The sequence below is a fragment of the Cyclopterus lumpus genome, chromosome 7, assembly GCF_009769545.1.
Source record: "Cyclopterus lumpus isolate fCycLum1 chromosome 7, fCycLum1.pri, whole genome shotgun sequence".
NCBI classification, from domain to species: domain Eukaryota; kingdom Metazoa; phylum Chordata; class Actinopteri; order Perciformes; family Cyclopteridae; genus Cyclopterus; species Cyclopterus lumpus.
Genome location: NC_046972.1, coordinates 22,298,151 through 22,317,145, shown reverse-complemented (window position 1 = coordinate 22,317,145; position 18,995 = coordinate 22,298,151). Strand labels below are relative to the sequence as shown.

Genomic DNA, 18,995 nt, shown 5'->3' with positions numbered 1-18,995 from the left:
GGTTCTCAGTGCACATCGCTGCCTACTACTTAAAATGATGGATGTTATCACTCCCGAACAGTAACAGATGTGTTACACAACAGTAGAACGCACAATACCTAAGATGGATACAAACGTTAAGGAGTTGTGTTGATTCACCTTGGATGTGGTGGATGGGGGGGGGGGGGGGGGGGGGCTGTCTTTGAGGCCCGGCGTTGGGGGAGATTATTTCTTTGGTGTCTAGACAACCACAGGGCGAGAGAGGAAAGCCACACACACAGAGAGAGAGAGAGAGAGAGAGAGAGAGAGAGAGAGAGATGGACGTCAGGCTTGAGAAAACGAATGTACACCTCCTTCCATCTTGAGACGTGATTTAAGGTTCGACGCCCTTATGGATCGGGAGGAAGGAAGCCGGTTCCGTCTGACCCAGGGTGGGGATGGGGGGGGGGGGGGGGGGGGGGGGGTTACATTTCAGAGCTTCCCCTCCTGGGATCACTTCAGATGCCTGAGTGGAATGTCTTCGGCTGCATTCCTGGACAAAGATGGTATAGAAACTCTATCCCGGCCTCTCTCCTTTTAAAAGACTTTGTTCACTTAGCCGGCTTTAAATACCGCTCGCTTCTCACTTTTATTTAAAGCGCGCTATAAATGCGCCCCCCCCCCCCCCTCGCCCACATGACTCGAGAGCTAAAGGCAACGCTATAGTGTAATATATATATATCGTATAGTTTGCGTTATTTTATTCTCAGTTCAGGAGGGATTTTTTTTTTTTCAATGAGAAGACGGAGATGTGAAAGTGTCAAAAACAAGCAAATAATAAAAATAAAGTCTAATTTTGTTCAGCGAGGGCAACGTGGGGACGAGCAAAGGTCGAATATCTCACTGTTGTTGTGAAGCGTTTTGACGAGGTATGAACATTGAAAAACAAACTTCAGGATATTTCAACTAGGAAACCGGTATTGGAGACCTTTTTTTTTTTTTAATGATTTAAAGACCAAACATGATGCGTCTCTGTTTGAATCCACAACTTTAACCACGCTTGGGGTGCTAAACAGAGACGCTTCCATACGTTTAGAGTCCCTCACGGTGACGTTGTGGACGCTGAGTGGAGGAAAGACTCCATGTTTCTTTTGAAGATGTTATGAATCCGGTACACCGGATTACAGTAATCTCATTAGAGTCACATAACTGGATAACGATCCAATAACACGATGATACGATAAACACTGCGCCCAGGGGACGAGGCGCCGTGTGGTAAATAATCTGCAACTACATATCTCTTCCAAAAAAAATAAATGGAATCCAACATTCATCCTTCTCTATCCGGCGGGTCTATAAAGTCTCAGCGTTTTTGATGATTAATTTTTAATCCATATGTGCAATAACGGGATTAGAGACAGTGAAGTGACCCCCCCCCCCCCACCCTCCTCTCCTCCAGCAGGCGACCTTCCCACCGCCTCTCCTGCTGGATCAGTGGCACCCATAATGGCATTAGGACAATCCTCTTGAGCTGCGTGGGTTATTTTGGGATGGCACAGAGAATCTGATGAGAGGGACAAAGAGAGAGGAACGATGCACTCAGTTAGTGTCCTCAGAACCTTTTGGGGGTCAAATCGGGTCAGAGCTGCAAGTCTCACCACCGTGTCCTGACACTATGTTGTGTGTGTGAGAGACAATCAGGTGGGGGGGGGGGGGGCACTGAGCCCACGGAGCATGAGAGAACAGTGTCATCTTGGCTGTCATGCAGAGAGGAAGGTAGAGTTTCATGCACATTGCTTTTGTTTTCTCCCCGGCTCATTGTTCCTGTTGCCAAAAAAAAAAAGTCACGTGCCTCTCCTTCACCTGCCCCCCCCCCTCCCCCCTTTTCACACTCCTTTCACACCACAACCTATATAGAATAGATTCCCACCCAGAAAGCTGCGTGATGACGTCAATGCCGGAGTCGTCATATTTCCCACTGGGCACAAAAACAACAAAAAAAAACGCGTGCCGGACTGCTGTTGCGTAACAGACGTGCCAGGAGGAGGTAGGTTGGTAGGGAGGCAATGTTTACTTGTTACGGGGGGGGGGGAGAAAGGGAGAAAGGGGGGGAGCGGCGTGGAGGGGGCGTTCATCTGCTCAGTAGCTCGTGTGGCTCGGGAGCTGGCAGCGGCACAAGGCTGCTGTAGCTCTCTGCGCGCGGACCGTTCTCACGCGCACGTTACCCCCGGTTGGACTAACGTTTTTAGTTTTTGGGGAGCAGGACTCCGGGTCCCGGTCCCGATTCTTATCCACCGTATCTGCCGCAGAGGAGTCCGATCGGAGCGGAGGACCCCCCCAACCGGCACAGACCCGCAGGTACGGCTCGCTGCTATGCGGCGGTACTGTTTGGCGCAGTGATCCACGCGCAGGGGAGGGAGGAGGGAGGGGGGGGAGGGGGGGGGGGGGGGAGACGGTGCCTCTCTTACCTGTGCGGGTTCACGGGGCTGCAACAACACGCCCGTAACGGACCCGCACCTTTCACCGGGATGGTTTACTTCATCGTATACCCGCGGCTCCGCTACGTCACGTACGGGGTAACGCACGCGGTAACGGCGTTACACGCGCTCGCGATCGTGACCGAAAGGTAGATGACGTCAGCATGTGATTGCGTGAGCGTCACATCGCCCCTCCCCCCCCCCCCCCCCCTGCATATCTAATTGAGGGGTTATTGAACGTGGCACGCTGTTTATTAACCGCGTTACTTACGGAGAGGCGGATTAATAACCACGCACGTCGGGGCGTCGCGTGCACGAGAGGACGAGGACAACGGCACAGACCATAGTACTCATTTATTTATTTATTTATAATACGCATTCTGTCCCGTAAGGACCGCAGTGCGCATGTGCAATGGTGTCTTAGTTTGCCTGGTCACTCCGTGCAGCACCTGACTGCACCTGACACCTCCTCGGGTTTCCTCAATGGTGTCACGTCGGCTGTGGAGAACTTCTGGAGAGAGAGCAACACGTGGGGCGCTATTCCCACTGGCAGGTGCGTGTGCGTGCGTGTGCGCGCGTGTGCGCGCGTGTGTTTACAGTGTGTTTAGGAGGTGTCGTCCAACCTCTACACGTAGGGCAGGGCGACCAGAGGATCTGGATTCACCTGTTCCTCATCAGGGGTTGAACCCTGGAGAAGAGATTTATTTATTTAAGCCTCCTGTCTGTTTGTGTGTTTCCAGATGCTCCATGCTGCATGCCTCCAAAGGGCTTATCGTGTAAAGAAACACACACACAACAAAACGGGTTCAAACTGGAAGTGCAGATAATTAAACCCTCCCAGTTATCAGCAGACACAACACACAGAACAGAGCGTCCTCCCACAAGAGAGGAAAACACAGACCAACGGGCCTGGTGTGTGTGTGTGTGCATTATCACGTTATCTATAAAAAGGTGTATTATGAGACGACACCTACTTAAATGTTGTTTTATAGACACACGACCTGTCTGTAAATGCAGTCGCTGCCACACAGCGGTGGGTTTTTATGGCATCCGGCTGTAACAAAGTGAGCGCTGCAGGTTTCCTCCCGGCGAACTGTTTACGCCCGGAGTCTCTGTTTTTTATTTCTCAGAGTGTGTGTGTGTGTGTGTGTGTGTGTGTGTGTGTGTGTGTGTGTGTGTGTGTGTGTGTGTGTTAGGGGGGGGTGAGTGTGCGAGAGCTAATTGGAAATTCGGAGCAAATATACTCGCGGTTATTTACTGAATCTGGCTTAGAAAGGTAAACCTTTTTGTCTCCGATCACCTGTCGTAAATCAATATTTGTAGTGTGTGTGTGTGTGTGGCAGAGTCACAATGCAGTTAAAAGGCCTCACCCTTAAAGGCTGACCTTTTGATCTGTGTCTCGCATGAAGGAGGAACATCACTCAAAGTCAGCATTTTATATATATGTTTAAAAAAAAAAAAAAAGCTGGACTTCCGCTTTCAAATGAGGGATCAAACGCATCCTCGATTGGTTCTGGAGCCTCCTCTCTTCCTCCAGCGTGACCCCAGCTGTGTGGGGGCGGCGGCCCCAGTGGAGTCGTCGTCCCCCCCCCCCCCAACAGGAGAGAGGCATCTCTCACAGAAGTCGGTTTGTGTTCAGAGCTAAATGGAAAACCGTGCTGGAGGACTCCAGAAAGCAGTTCGTACGTCTCCTCGTGTATAAATCTACTGAACGGCATTCATTCATTTTAACGCGTCGCGTCCATAATTAAGCAGAAAGTGAATATTGTGGCGATCCACATGTTGTTCCAAGGTGTGGAATTTGTAACGGTCCATTCAGAGACCTCCCCCAACTACCCGCATACCAACATGACCGCACACATACTCCCTAAAAACACCCACCCACCTACACACACACACACACACACACACACTTCACTCTTTCCCTCTGCCTGTGTCTCACATACACACACACACACACACACTTCACTCTTTCCCTCTGCCTGTGTCTCACATACACACACACACACACACACACACACACTTCACTCTTTCCCTCTGCCTGTGTCTCACATACACACACACACACACCCCTCACTCTTTCCCTCTGCCTGTGTCTCACATACACACACACACACACTTCACTCTTTCCCTCTGCCTGTGTCTCACATACACACATTCTCACACACACACACACCTCACTCTTTCCCTGTGCCTGTTTCATGTACACTCACACACACACACCTCACTCTTTCCCTGTGCCTGTTTCATGTACACTCACACACACACACCTCACTCTTTCCCTCTGCCTGTGTCTCACATACACACACGTACACACACATTCTCACAACTCACGCTTTCCCTCTGCCTGTGTCTCACTCACACACACACACACACACACACCCCTCACTCTTTCTGCCTGTGTCTCACACACACACTCACACACACACACACACTGCCTCACAGTCTCGCCCCTCTCCCTCGACACGGGGCGGTACGAACTAGTTGCACATCTGTGTGGCCGGCGGTGCTTAACGGACACTCGGCTCTCAGCTGGTTTATTCCAGTCTCCTCCAGAAACCCTGTTTCTCTACCTCTACGCACACACACACACACACACACACACACACACTCCGTCCGTCAGCGGTGTCTTCTTCTCTGCTGAGTCACGGGTGACTCTGACTGTGACTGTGACTGTGAGAGCCGCCTCGACATCGGATACCGAGAGTCGACTCGGGCGTCAAAGACTCGCCCGGATTGAAAATACCTCAACGTTCGCGCAGACATTTCCCATCAGCCCCGGCGGCACGTCGCGTTCATGAGAACATTGTTGTCGTGGGCGTGTTGGCGTCCGGGCCCAAAGCACGCAGACTCTCACGCTTCAAGAGGTGACGTCACACACCGGGGATAGGTGCTCGTTATGAGAAAATATGAACGTGTTCTTCTTCTGCAGAACATAAAAAAGAAGCCACGAGCTCCCAAAAACGGTGCATATTTCTGCCGTCACAACCAAAGAAGTGTTGAGGTGCGATACCCAAAACGGAGACATCAGACCAGTCTTTGTTCATCCTAAGAAATTATGGAAACGTTGCACTGCCGGGCTGCCTGGAATGTGGAGAGAGAGAGAGAGAGAGAGAGAGAATGTGCAAGAAAAGAGGGAGATTCTCCAGAACTTCACTCCCTCTGCCTGTTTTTATTTTTATTTATTTCTTTATGTTAAGTAATACGCGGCCATATTAACACACCATAGGGAGCACGACATCAGCACTGCACCGATTAACCGATTAGCAACCGACTCGTGCGATTGTGTAACCAGCAGGTCTCTCTCTCTCTCTCTCTCTCTCTCTCTCTCTCTCTCTCTCTCTCTCTCTCTCTCTGCGTGGGCGAGGAGTTTTATAGTAATCTTCAGATTTGTTGCCCGGCGGCTGCGCTAGAGAGGACATTTATGCGTGGGGCATTTCCTGCCTCTGGATAAAGAACGCATTGTGTGTGTGTGTGTGTGTGTGTGCAGGAGAGAGAGAGAGAGTGATGACATCGCCACACACACACACACACACCCCTCAGTGCAAATGAACGGATGTGTCCGTGACCCCCCCCCCCCCCTCAAAAAAACATAAATGAAAAAGGAAGACTCAGTTCCAAAGAACAGCTGATCACACACTCAACGAACGTGTTCCTGGTCCTGAAATGCAGAGGAGCTGCCAATCAGCCAGCAATCCAAAGCATTTATTTTCTTTGGGGGGGGAGGGGGGGTAACTACCGTGTGTGTGTGTGTGTGTGTGTGGGTGTGTGTGTGTGTGTGTGGGTGTGTGTGGGTGGCAGATTGGATTAAAGCCGACAGCGTTTGGAGCCGTGTGTGTCCTGACGTGTTTTTAAGGCTCATTAATCTCCACTTTGCCTGCAGACACAGAGGATGATGCACGTGACGGATCAGAGAGAGAGAGAGAGAGAGAGAGAGAGAGAGAGAGAGAGAGAGAGAGAGAGAGAGAGAGAGAGAGAGAGAGAGAGAACCGGACGCCCTTCTTCTCATCGGCCCGGTGGTTCGATGCCGGCTGCCGGAGGTCGTGGTGTGCCCAGAAACACCGTGTCCTCGTGACTCTTTTACCCCCAAACCTCCGGGAGACGTTCTTCTCCGTTTGTGTCAGTTTGCATCTCTGAATGAAACCTCACGACTTCCCTGCGTCTTCATTTTGGTCGTTTTTTGATGCCCCTCGATTTCTCGCTCCCTCCCTCCGCCGTCGGCCTCCACTGTCGGCTGCATTACCGTCACCGCGCCTCCTCCGCCTCGTCTTGTTGTTGTTGTTGTTGTTGTTGTGTTGTTCTTCCTCTTCCTTCTTCCTCCTTGATCTTACTTCTTCTTGTTCTTCCTCCTTCTTCTTCTTTTTTCTTGTTCTTCTTCCTTCTTCTTCTTCCTCCTTCTTCTTCTTCCTCCTTGATCTTCCTTCTTCTTCTTCTTCTTTTTGTTCTTCCTCCTTCTTCTTCTTCTTCTTCTCCCTCTTCCTCTTCCTCTTTCTTCTTCTTCTTCTTCCTCCTTCTTCTTCTTACATCCACCGGTATCTTCTTCTTCTTGTCCTTCTTCCTCCTTCTTCTTCCTCCTTGATCTTCCTTCTTCTTCTTCTTTTTGTTCTTCCTCCTTCTTCTTCTTCCTTCTTCTTCTTCTTCTTCCTCCTTCTTCCTCTTCCTCCTTCTTCTTCTTCTCCCTCTTCCTCCTCCTCCGCCTCCTTCTTCTTCTTCTTCTTCCTCCTCCTCCTTCTTCTTCTTACATCCACCCGTATCTTGCTATCTTATCTTCTTCCTCTTCCTCCTCCTCCTTCTTCTTCTATCTATCTCCACATTCTTACATCCACCCGTATCTTGCTACCTTCAGGGCCCTCTTTCAACACTCACCCGTGAGGGGGGGAACAGTGAAGACGTGATGGGACAAGAGGAAAAGAAAGGGGGGAAAAGCAGCGATTAATCAGAGGGCCGTATTGGCCGACGAGAAGAGGAGGGGCTGAGACGGGAAGGAACACAAACACGAGGCTTCCGTGAGCGGGCGGACTTGGAGACGTACGGCCTCTTACCGGACTCGTGGTGCACGCCGCTGTTGCGCAACACTACAGGTCGGCAAAGCTCAAAAGAAAAAAGAGACCTGCAGCGTGCCCTTTGACCTCTTGCTTTGCACACACACACACACACACACACATGTGCGTGTTCCTCCCGTACGCTCACACAGATTACTCACGCCTCACTGTGCAGCTGCGACGCGAACCCGAATGAGTCATCGGCAGCAGAATGAATTCTCCCGTCGGCGCTGAGCTCTATTTTTTATTTTTTTTCCTTCTAATGTTTCAGCTGAAGTTTCAGGCGCGTTTTCAGAGAGAGAGAGAGAGAGAGGGGGAGAGAGAGAGAGAGAGATGCTTGGAAACTTTTTGGAGGAGAACGAAAACTGTCATTCATCCAAAGAACATTTTATGGCAGAGAGAGAGTGAAATGTCCATCTGTGACTCGACTTGTTTTGTCCTTTTTCTTTTCTTTTGTTTTACTTTGAGTGTAACGTACGGGTGAACTCTTGCCTGTGTGTGCGTCGCCGTATGTGCCGTGTGTTATGAAACCATACGCCACACCCTGTGTGTGTGTGTGTGTGTGCGTCGGTGTCAAGCTGATGGACCACAGTGGGAGTCCCATTGACCCTCTGAGTCAGCCACGCCCCCCCGGCCGCGACATGCATTGCTCAAAGTAGCAAATTCTCACTGATTTACACTATTTTAAATTAGCTATGGATATATAAATGACTAAATAGACAAGAATTAACTGCAAAAGCTGCAAACAGCTTTTTAACCGCACTCGGCACCTGTCATGATGTGAAACCCACTGGTTTGTGGACGACAGTTCTGAAGCTTCCAGTTGGTGGTCGCCATCTTGTTTTTTTTGTTTTTGGGCCGTTGCCGTCTTGGCTTTATGCAACCAGACGTTAGTCAAGAGGGTGGAGAATATGTTTGAGAAGACTTGAAACTAGAGATTGAGACCATAAACTAATGTTTACAATGTTTACTGAGGGAATACATCAAGAGAAGTAGAGTCATTTATATAGACTTCTATACAACCAGAGGAGTCACCCCCTGGTGGTCAGGAGAGAGAATGCAGCTTTAACACATGAAGCATAGACTTCTATACAACCAGAGGAGTCGCCCCCTGGTGGTCAGGAGAGAGAATGCAGCTTTAACGCATGAAGCATAGACTTCTATACAACCAGAGGAGTCGCCCCCTGGTGGTCAGGAGAGAGAATGCAGCTTTAACACATGAAGCATAGACTTCTATACAACCAGAGGAGTCGCCCCCTGGTGGTCAGGAGAGAGAATGCAGCTTTAACGCATGAAGCATAGACTTCTATACAACCAGAGGAGTCGCCCCCTGGTGGTCAGGAGAGAGAATGCAGCTTTCAAGACCCAAAATTAGGGTATTGTTTTATTTAATAAATAGTAAAACATGCCCTGTTTTTCTTCTTTCCCAACAGCATCACAGTTGAAGGATGGTGTGACCAGTCACCGGCGCTCACCACTCAGAGGCGGACCATGGCTCGCATGTCTCTCCTTTTCCTGGGCTTCCTCCTCTCCGTCCTCCATCCCACAGACGCCCAGACCATCATTGGCTCCTCCTCCTCGTTCTCCCTTCTGGACCTGCCCATCAATTCATCACCTCTACCTACGAAGCAGACCGCTAGATTCTGGCCTTCTCTGCCTCCCAGAGGGCGCAGCGACGTGCCCATCAGAGCAACAGCCGGAGATAGGCAGGCAACCACGAACGCAGCGCAACCGGGGAGCAGGACGCCTCGTCCCACCGCGCGGTCCACTCCTCCTTTCATATCCGCACTTTCGACGCAGAACCTCAGCAGCGGGACGATTTTATCTCGACCCACTGCCTCCAGGCCCAGGACCGATACGGCCAGTTTAGCCTTCGGCAGGGCTTTTCTAAAAGGGGACGCCACAACGAAAGGCTCAACTCCTCCTCCGCCCACTCTGACCTCCGAGTCCGCGGGCGATAAGCCGGCGGCGGCAGGAAATCCAGGGGAGGGGTCACCCAAAGAGACGGAGGACGCCGATCTGCGAGAGTTTGGATCGGGTAGCATTCCATCGGCGATGCCCGCGAGCGAGGAATCGCCCGTTCCGTCTTTGGATGAACTGGCTCAGCGTCGTCCACAGGCGCAGACGGCGATATCCAACGTCTGGGATGTAAGAACGCCGCCGCAGCCGGACAGTCGGACCACGGAGACGCACCCGTTCGCCCTCACGGCGGCCGGTAAAACCTCCACGACGCCACGGACTGAGACCGGGGCCCCGCCGGCCGCCGTGGCAACGACGCAGGCGCCGCCTCGGACCGCCGCGTCGTCAGGTGAGAGGAATCAAATGTGTTGGATCGCGACGCCGAAAAAAAGAAGGTCTTCCCACCGTGTGTCACACGTGTCTCCTTTTCACCATTCTTTAGGCAAACTGGTGGAGAACACTCCTTCCACCGTCAGGGAGACGTCTACGTCCACCGCGTCCTCCAAACCCACGATGAGCTATGAACAGTCGCCGACGGCGGACCGGCCGCCAGACGCCACGACGACCGCCTCTACGACCGGCGCGCTGCTTCCCACCACGCGGGAGGCCGCGAGAACATCCTCCCAAACGACCCGTCGGCCAATCAAAACGGTTCAAATGGGAAGAAGCGCAGCCGCCACGACGACTGCCCAGGGTAAGAGAAATGAAGGTCTTTCGCTCCGAGTATGACTTTTTTTTTTTTTTTTAAACCTAAATCTGATGATTTGAAATTGAATTATTTGTGCAGCTGGAATCTGTTTTACTGGAAGAATCTGGAAAAGGCTTCAAAGGAGTGTGTGCTGGGAACTTTTTCCGTGGAAAAGTAAGGGTGGTAGTTGTGTGGGGGTAGACACAGCGAGGGAAGGGGGTGAGATTGGGGGGGTAAAGGGGGGGTCGCAGCCATGCAAAGAGATCCAGGAGAGGAAAGTAGGGTCTGAGGAGGGAGTGGACGAGGGCGATGGAAGAAAAAGGTACAGGCGTGAGAAAACGAGACTGTAATGAAAACCAGATGCACGGGAGGTGGGGATGAAAGGGAGGGGGAGAAAAAGTGGATGGAAAAAGGAAGAAAAAAAAAAGCATGACACATGGGGGCGCACGAGGCAGTCTCTTAGATACCAGCAGAACAACATATTAATGGCTTTTAAACACAAGTGGGTTCCTTGGCAGGTCATCTTCTTAAAGTCCTACAACCATGGAAAGGCCATATATATATATATATATATATATATATATATATATATATACACACACACTTTTTAATGGTTTTGTAGAATAATTCAGCTCCATAGATCATTACCTAGATGCAGAGAGACAAGCTAGATATATGCCAGAAATAGATGCATGGTTCAGATCCCACTATGAATCAGAATAACGACAATGGTACCAACGAAGAGACGGACAGCGACAAATCTGTGACATTAAAAGCACGAGAAAATCTGTCTTTGTTGGATAAGTGTTATTCGGATCCCACATTGTTATATACGTCACAGTTTCATGCATCACGGTATATGAGTTGTTTCCTAAAATGCCAATGCACGCTTCTGAAGGGGGTAAGTAAAGGTGTATGGAAAACCGGACTGGCAGCTGTCACTGTGACTTTACAACGTTCCACATTTGCACGCCGAGAGGGAATTAAGGACGTCGACCTGCGAAAAATCATTAAAAAAAAGAGAAAAGAAAACCCTCTCTCCTTGCTCGCTCGTATTTCCACCGCTGTCGAAATAATTGGCGGACGATCGTTTTTTTTTCTTTCTTCTGCTCGTCGTCTGACTTTCTTCAACCTGAACCGTGTCCATATATGGAGGCTCCTCCACCTCTGGGTTGTGTGCAGCACGAGAAGGACATGTTACATCGTGGTGACGCCATGAGTTTCCTAAAAATACCTTCTTTTTTTTCCCCCATAGACTTGCAAAAAAAGACGTCTGCAACTCAGTGGATAGATTTTTTTTTATGTCATTTTTTTTCTCCAGGTGAATCAACGGACACCTGATTAGCTCTTTATGAAATAACCAAGTCCTAAACGTTGTGCACGAATAGCCGAATCCAGAGTCATTGCTGCCGCTTACGCTCCACGGGTCCCAATAATATGGAAGATCTGGGTATTTTCATGTGAATTCCACACTAAGAAGTGATGCCGAAGGCGTCCCGCGACGAGTCGCATCACTGTGTCGTTGATGAAGGGTCATAATTCCTACCGTCGGGCAGCTCTTACACCTTCCACATTCCTAATGCTGTCAAACTAAAGGGGCGTCGGTGGCATAAAGTCCGGATCAATCGTACGCTCAATGCATGGGATCAAAACCGGGTTCAATATGAAACCAATTTGAGTATTTAGAACGCTTTGATTTGATGATGTCGTCTAATTTTGTCGCCTGTATTCCGCGGTCCGAATGTATGAGAATATCCGTCCCCGTGTGCGTCGAGGTCGCGCGAGATGGAAAACAACGTTTTTTTTTTGGGGGGGGGGGGGGGGGGGTTTCATTGCGCCGCGTGGACATTTATAGCAAGAGTTTTTATAAAAGAAGAAAACTCAAGGGTAGAGGGGGTAAGTAAGTGCATCCAGCTGTGGAACGTGATCAGCACATCTGGAACGAGTCTGGATCTTCGCTCCTGTGAGGAATAAAAATTTTTAAAAAACACCCCCACAAAAAAAAGAAGGGGTTTGAGGGAAGGAAGTTAAAACATACCTTTTTATGTAAATAAAGAAGTGTGTCTGTACGCAGCGCTCGCCTGTGTGAGTCTGAAGGTGTGTGTGCGTGTGTGTGTGTGTGTGTGTGTGTGTGTGTGTGTGTGTGTTATCGAAGGGAGGGAGCCAGGATGTGAAACACATGTTAATGTCGTCTCCTGCGCGGTGAGGACGTGTTTAGCGTCCTCCTCACCGCCGATCAACGTGGCTCCACCTTCCATCAAGTCTGACAGTTTAAAATATGATAATAATAATAATAATGAATCATTTTAAGATAGTTATCCTTTAGTTTTCTAATTCTCCATCATTCCCCAGAGTTAATATATCTTACGTGTGTCTGCTGTTTGCGTTATTATTCACATCGGTGTATATATATATATATATATATATATATATATATACACACAATATATACATATGACGCTCAATATGTAATTTTGTTATCTTTATATTTGAGTATTTCTTAAAAACGCCCTCAGTGACGAACGGCCCTGTGATTATAAAGGGTGTGTGTGTGTGTGTGTGTGTGTGTGTGTGTGTGTGTGTGTGTGTGTGTGTGTGTGTGTGTGTGTGTGTGTGTGTGTGTGTGTGTGTGTGTGTGTGTGTGTGTGTGTGTGTGTGTGTGTGTGTCAAATGAGTAATCGAGTGCTGCAGGGACATATTTTTGCACCGGTTCCCTTGACGAAAAGCCCACATGATTATTGCATAGAAGAAGAAAAATTATTGTGTTATTACATGACCTTTCGTGAGCATCATTTTCTTTTTCTCCAATACTTACAATGACATCATTAGATTTGGAGTGTGTAAACACTGTCGGCGCGCTGGTACGAACCGGTTTAGTAAATAAAGAAGAAACACGTCACGATGTGGAATCTGTACATTTCTGCTTTCTGTGGTTTTAGGTCAGCTATTTCTATACGGAGACAACTTTTGGGATGAGAAACCCTGAAAAGGAAGCTATGCAATGTTATTAGACTTTCATATTTATATTAAATGTAGACCTGGGACAATGTGTGTGCAGAGCTAAGTTACAATGAAGAACTGAGAGATCAGGACTCTGACGGCGACCTACCCCCCTCTAGTGGCTCTGTATGGTATTTCATTTACTTTCATTTTAAAGCTCTGCTTTCTAGCTGAAGAGAATTTATAGTAGTTCTACTTTTAACACGTTTCTTTTTTTATATATTTGAACTGTTTCTCTTTTTGCAGGGACCTCTTCCGTCCTCGCCACCGCTGTCATACCCGTCGCCCGAACGAGGCTGAGCCCCACACATCAGGCCGGGATTGCTCAGAGGAACCGCTCCGTCCTCCTGGGGCACCCCCACCTAGCCCCCTACTCTACGTCTAACCCCGCCCCCTCTCCAAGCGACCCCGCCTCCCCTAACGGCACGCTCCTCTACTGGGGCGACCTGAGCCGGACGCTGGCTTTCGCCTGGGAGCTGCACGTCTACGGCTCGGCGAGTCTCTTCCTCCTCCTGTTTGCCGGGGCGGCCCTCGGCCTCACCCTGTCCCCCGGGGCGAGCTGCCCTCACCGGGGGGCTCTTGCGCTCGCCAACGCTCTGCTGTTCCTGGCCGGCGGCCTCAGGGCCGCGCTCTTTCTGATCGACCCCTACGGCACCCGGAAGCTCCTCCCTCGCCCCGCGGTCACGGCCCTCTACAACTTGCCTCTGCACCTCCTGGTGTGGACGCAGGCGGCCCTGGCTCTGCTGGCTCTGAGGGTGGCAGGAGTCAGCGTGTTACCTTCCCCCCTGGAGCGCCCTCCTCTGGTGGCCGTGTTGGCCGTGTTGCAGTGCACGCTGCTGCTGGCGGCCGATCTGCTTTCCCCGGCGCTGTCCCCCGTGGTGCCCGTCACCTTACAGGTCCTGTCCCTGTGCTGGGGCCTGGCTCTCTGTCTCGGCTTCCTCTGCTATGTGTTTCCACGCATACGCTGCCCTTCCGTTCCCCACCAGGGAGTCCCCGAGGAGTCCAGGAGGAAGGCTTGGACGGGGAGCAGGAGGGCGGGGGTGATTCTGGGGAGAGTGCTGGCAGTGTGTGCGGTCCTGGGGTCGCTGTGCTGTGGGCTGCATGTGCATGCCACCTTATGGCTCTACGGACTGCTGGGAAACTGGACGCGCTTCAATTGGGGCTGGTGGCTGGTGCACTTCTGGGCCCGGCTCCTGGAGCTGGCCTGGGGGTTCTCCCTTTTACTCCTGGCTTCCTGGGTGTTCTGGAGGCCTCAAGGTTGCCATGGAAGGGAGGAAGGCGGACCAGATGGCAGAGCAGCGGGGGACCTGCCTTCCCCTGGACAATCTACAGGCTCCCCTCAAAGACACACCTGCTGGTCCAAGATAGTCCAGAGCCTGACGGAGAAGCCCTGTCGAAAGTCTGACAGTAATGGGGTGGGAGGAGGAGGAGGAGGAGGAGGAGGAGGAATAGGAGGAGGAGGAGGAGCAGGACCTGGTGAGGTGCCCAACAACTGGGCTGGTCAGGATCGCCCTGGAGCGGACATCAGCAAGAGTCTGATCAGAAACCAGAACCACGAGCTGGCCGGCGCCCAGCCGCGCATCGTCAAAGACAGCAACCAGGGCCGAAACCACCGGGGCCACTCTGCAGAACGAGGCCCGTCCGACGGCTCCACCGGCTCCCTGCTGAGACTGCATGCTCTGGGTCGGCCCCCGCAGCGCTCGGCGAGCGGCAGTCTGGATCCGGATCGGGACGCTTCCCTGTCGCTTTACGAGTTTGACTTGCGGCCCCCGTCTCCCATCGACCTGACCCGCAGCATCGACGAGGCCCTGAACAGGGAGCACCTGTTTGGAGGAGGGAGCCTGTTTCGTCCTCTGAACCTGACCTCGCAGTCGCCCTCCCCGGGGTCAGGGGTCAGCCCGGGGCCTTGGCTCCGCAGGAACAGTGATCCCCAGCTGCTCTCCGAGAGCAGCGACGCCCCGACAGAGTCCTCCATGCCGCTGGGGGGCAGCATTCTCAGCAGTGTGCCCAGCAGGCAGGTGACCGCTCCCCCTACGCCCTCCCACCAGGGTCACCGGTGGGCTGGGAACGAGGCGGGGAGCGTCCCCTCTTCGGTGTCCTGCCCCGTGTCGCTGCGTCCCTCCAGGACGTCGACGGGGAACCTCGGGGAGGACGGCGTGGACGACACGCGGCCGTTCATCACCCCGGACTCGGAGAGGGTGCGGGGGAGGGCCAGGAGGCCGGCGGGGTCGCGGAGCTACCTGGAGGTCAGCCGGCATGACGACTCCGCCAGCGTCAGCAGTGAAATCATCGATCTATGAACCGAATCCTGGAGGACCGATGACATTCAAACACACAGTTACCAAATCCTGTTCCCGACCAAGACTTCAAACAACATTAAGAAAAAACATGATCAATGAACTGCCTGAAATTCATTTAATTTCAGGAGAGGGAAAGTATTTCAAAGTTTCTCTTGGTGAAGACCTGAAAGTAGAGTTGCCTTTTTTATTTTCTTGTTAAAGGGTTTAACAACTGTTTGTGGAACACATACAGCTTTTACTCTGACGGGGAAGCTGGGAGATAAAGAGATAAAGCACAGATACATCTTTCCATCTCTTTCCATCTTTTTCCCTCACACACACACACACACACATTTACCTGCCTCTCTTTTTCTTGTCCTGTTATTCTCTCAAACACACACACACACACACACACACACACACACACACACACACACACACATTTACCTGCCTCTCTTTTTCTTGTCCTGTTATTCTCTCAAACACACACACACACACACACACACACACACACACACACACATTTACCTGCCTCTCTTTTTCTTGTCCTGTTATTCTCTCAAACACACACACACACACACACACACACTTACCTGCCTCTCTTTTTCTTGTCCTGTTATTCTCTCAAACACACACACACACACACACACACACTTACCTGCCTCTCTTTTTCTTGTCCTGTTATTCTCTCAAACACACACACACACCTGCATAACACTGGTATCACTCTTGAGTACACTGGGACCATCCTTACGACTCTTTAGCGACCCCCCCCCCCCCCCCCCCCAATCCCAATCCCAATCCCAATCCTTGTAAAGGGTAAAAAAAAGACGTCTGTAGCCCCCAATTTCTATTATTTCTGTGGGGAAGAAAAAGAAAGAAGGAAAAAAACCAAAAAAAAAACCTGCATATCAACCAAACGTCATAGCTTTTCATAGAGTTTATTTGCTGTCGTCCATATTCCCATAATGCTTTGTGATGTAAAAGATGTGCCATACATAACCTCGGTTGGTTCCCGTGCTGTCGTCTTACCGGTATCGCAGTGACACGTGCAACAGATTGCTGTTTCTAGGCCCCGGTAACGTGCCGGTGCTGTCGTCGTCGTCCGCGCTCCCCCTTCGTATGTTAACGTGAAGCCGGTCGCATAAACAGGCGAGCAGTTAATAAAACGTCCGGAGACGTGAGGACTCTCGACTGCATTTTCAACGGGGATTTAAAACGAAGAACATTAAATCACAATCCGTTGCAATCGAAATCGATTCCGACTTGTTTTGACACGTGTCAAATATTTTAAGCGCTGCACACGAGACCGGCTTGGCATGAAACCTCAGATCTCATATAATAGAACCCTGACTCCATTAACAGAGCACTTAACTGTAAGCCTGAGCACTAGACTGAAGTATTTTACTACCCGAGAAGGAAAAATGTCTTTCAAATATATGATGTATAAGCAACAATGTAAATAAGGTTATTTTTGGATGTTCATGAATAAAGATGTATTTGAAACATAGCTGTGGTTGTTACTGTGAAAGACAATCTGACGTGGTGTTCTTATACGGCATGAACTCGTGGATCTGCGGAGCCGTCGCACCTAACGCTGCAGAGGTTGTCATGACGTTCCATATCACGGTTTACAGACATTTATTTTTTATTTTTTATTCTGGCATTACACGTCAGAAAGGTATTAGAGGCAAAACAGAATTTAGTCTCTTAACGTTTGAGGATCCTGAGAAAATAAGCCCTTTTTTTGTCAGTCCAACGTGAGATATCCTTATATCCGTGAGATCATTATTCTCATTAAAAGATTACTGTAATGTCCTCACGGGGTCCTGTTTTGAATAATGATTCATTTCAAGAAGCGTATGAACATCGTTTTGGAATGAAACTCGGTTTCCCTGACGAGAGTCCACTTCCAGTCCCTCCCAGTGATGATGCTTGTTTTAGTATTTACGGTACAATGGCCTTATGTTGTTGTTGTTGTTGTTGTTGTCTACATTCCAATGAAGCTGTGAGATTACAAACTGTGTCAGTACTTCTTGTTACCTCTTTTGCTTCGTGACCACGGTTTGTGCCTCCAGCCCCCCCCCCCCCCCCCCCCCCCCCCCCACCCCAAAGCCTCCAGTAAATACCATCAAAGCCCCCTCCAGTGTGTAGTGACAGTGCAGCGGTGCAGTTTTAGGCTTCATTCGTGTGTTTTTTGCTCATTGCATTTGTGTCCTTGTGTTTGTTTTTTTTGCTCCATTTTCATGTCTGGATTTAAGAATAAAAATGGGGAAAAAAAAAACGTGTTCATATTTATTTTTTTGTATCATTTATTTTTCGGTATTTCACATAATGAGGAAATCGGCTCAAGGAACCACAAGGAAAATAATATTAATGTTAATTATATGTATAAATTATATATATATATATATACCCAGTAATATTTGTAAAATGTGATATCTGCGCCAAAATATATGCTTTTCCTGCACTTCCTCTCCGCCCGTCTGTGTATCAGCTGCTGGGGCCGAATCGTTCTGGCCCAGAGGAGGCGGGTCTAAGAAGCATTTAGCCAATTACTGATTAAAGATATAAATGAGTGACATACAATTTAGCCAAGGTTGGGGGAGGAGTTTCATCGAACAGTGTTTGCCGATGTATCCGAGAGAATAAATCATTTTGAATCATCAATTCTAATCCGTGATTGTGAGGGCTGACAAACATACTCAAAGAAATTCACCAAGTCTAGATAAGAAATTAACCAAATTTGAACCGGTATTACTGTCGAGGCCATTTGTCTCCGATTAAATCTAAAAACAACCATAAATCAAAAGGGCCACTTCACACATTTCTGCACCGTTCAGCAGCTGAGAGTTTGAATAGCACCACGGAGGATTGTGAAGCACCCTTATATTAGTTTTAATGTACATTTAAAGCTGCTTTGGGCGTCTTTGCACCTAAAACTCAATATTAAACGTGCCCCTTATTAATAAATGATTTGAGTATTGATAAGCTCTGATGTTACTGGTGCTTTTTAATAGTGCTGTGAACCGTTAAAGGGCTGCCATCCTCTAGGCAGGAAGATGATGGGCATCTCATTTGGAAGTATATGGTTAAGTCAGTGAAATTGCATTTGCCAGCCACATGCACCGTCTTCTATTACGGAACATGTTCTATCTCTTATCTTAAGGAACTATCCCAGTCATACATCCTCCTCTTCTGTTCTCGACTATAGATGTACATGCATAATCCCGGTTGGACCTGATTATCTGGACATTCACTTCCCACTCCCATCCAGACGTTACCCCGTGACACCGTTATCCCACACTTAGCCATATCCCATGTATGAGACACTCATTAGTCCACCCACACAGCTCCATCCTCTGTCAGCCAGATCCATTGGACAATCATGATGTGTTAAGCCCCGCCCTCGACTCGAGCGCCACATTCACACACACGGAGCGACAGGAGAGAAGTGATTTCACCTGTTGCTCCACAAAGAGAAACGTGGACAGGAATGTGCGGACTCTTAAATGTCTATTGTTCACACGACATCTGAGTACGTACTGATATTGATCAGATACAAATAATAACATTAAAAGCACTTCTCCAC

The 18,995-nt window shown here is 49.7% G+C and overlaps 1 protein-coding gene across 5 annotated transcripts; it reads left to right on the top strand.

Moving 5' to 3' along the window:
- The first annotated feature begins 1,908 nt into the window (after positions 1-1,908).
- LOC117733931 (proline-rich transmembrane protein 3) lies at positions 1,909-16,913 on the top strand. Of its 5 annotated transcripts, none has more exons than XM_034537883.1 (5): positions 2,094-2,316; positions 7,282-7,516; positions 8,911-9,785; positions 9,879-10,130; positions 13,371-15,828. In XM_034537883.1, the coding sequence occupies exons 3-5, from the start codon at positions 8,969-8,971 to the stop codon at positions 15,422-15,424; spliced, it is 3,123 nt and encodes a 1,040-aa protein (XP_034393774.1). In that variant the 5' UTR covers positions 2,094-2,316; positions 7,282-7,516; positions 8,911-8,968; the 3' UTR covers positions 15,425-15,828. The 5 variants fall into 5 exon arrangements, with proteins under 5 accessions (XP_034393776.1, XP_034393773.1, XP_034393774.1 ...); XM_034537884.1 differs by lacking the exon at positions 2,094-2,316 and adding an exon at positions 2,655-2,988; XM_034537885.1 differs by lacking the exons at positions 2,094-2,316; positions 7,282-7,516 and adding an exon at positions 1,909-2,005.
- Positions 16,914-18,995: the final 2,082 nt, after the last annotated feature.

Bases quoted from the DNA above. Each gene is read 5' to 3' on its own strand.
- LOC117733931 (XM_034537882.1), top strand. From the start codon at position 8,969: ATGGCTCGCATGTCTCTCCTTTTCCTGGGCTTCCTCCTCTCCGTCCTC. The intron at 9,786-9,878 runs GTGAGAGGAATC...ACCATTCTTTAG, and splicing joins TCGGACCGCCGCGTCGTCAG to GCAAACTGGTGGAGAACACT. The intron at 10,131-13,370 runs GTAAGAGAAATG...CTCTTTTTGCAG, and splicing joins CGCCACGACGACTGCCCAGG to GGACCTCTTCCGTCCTCGCC.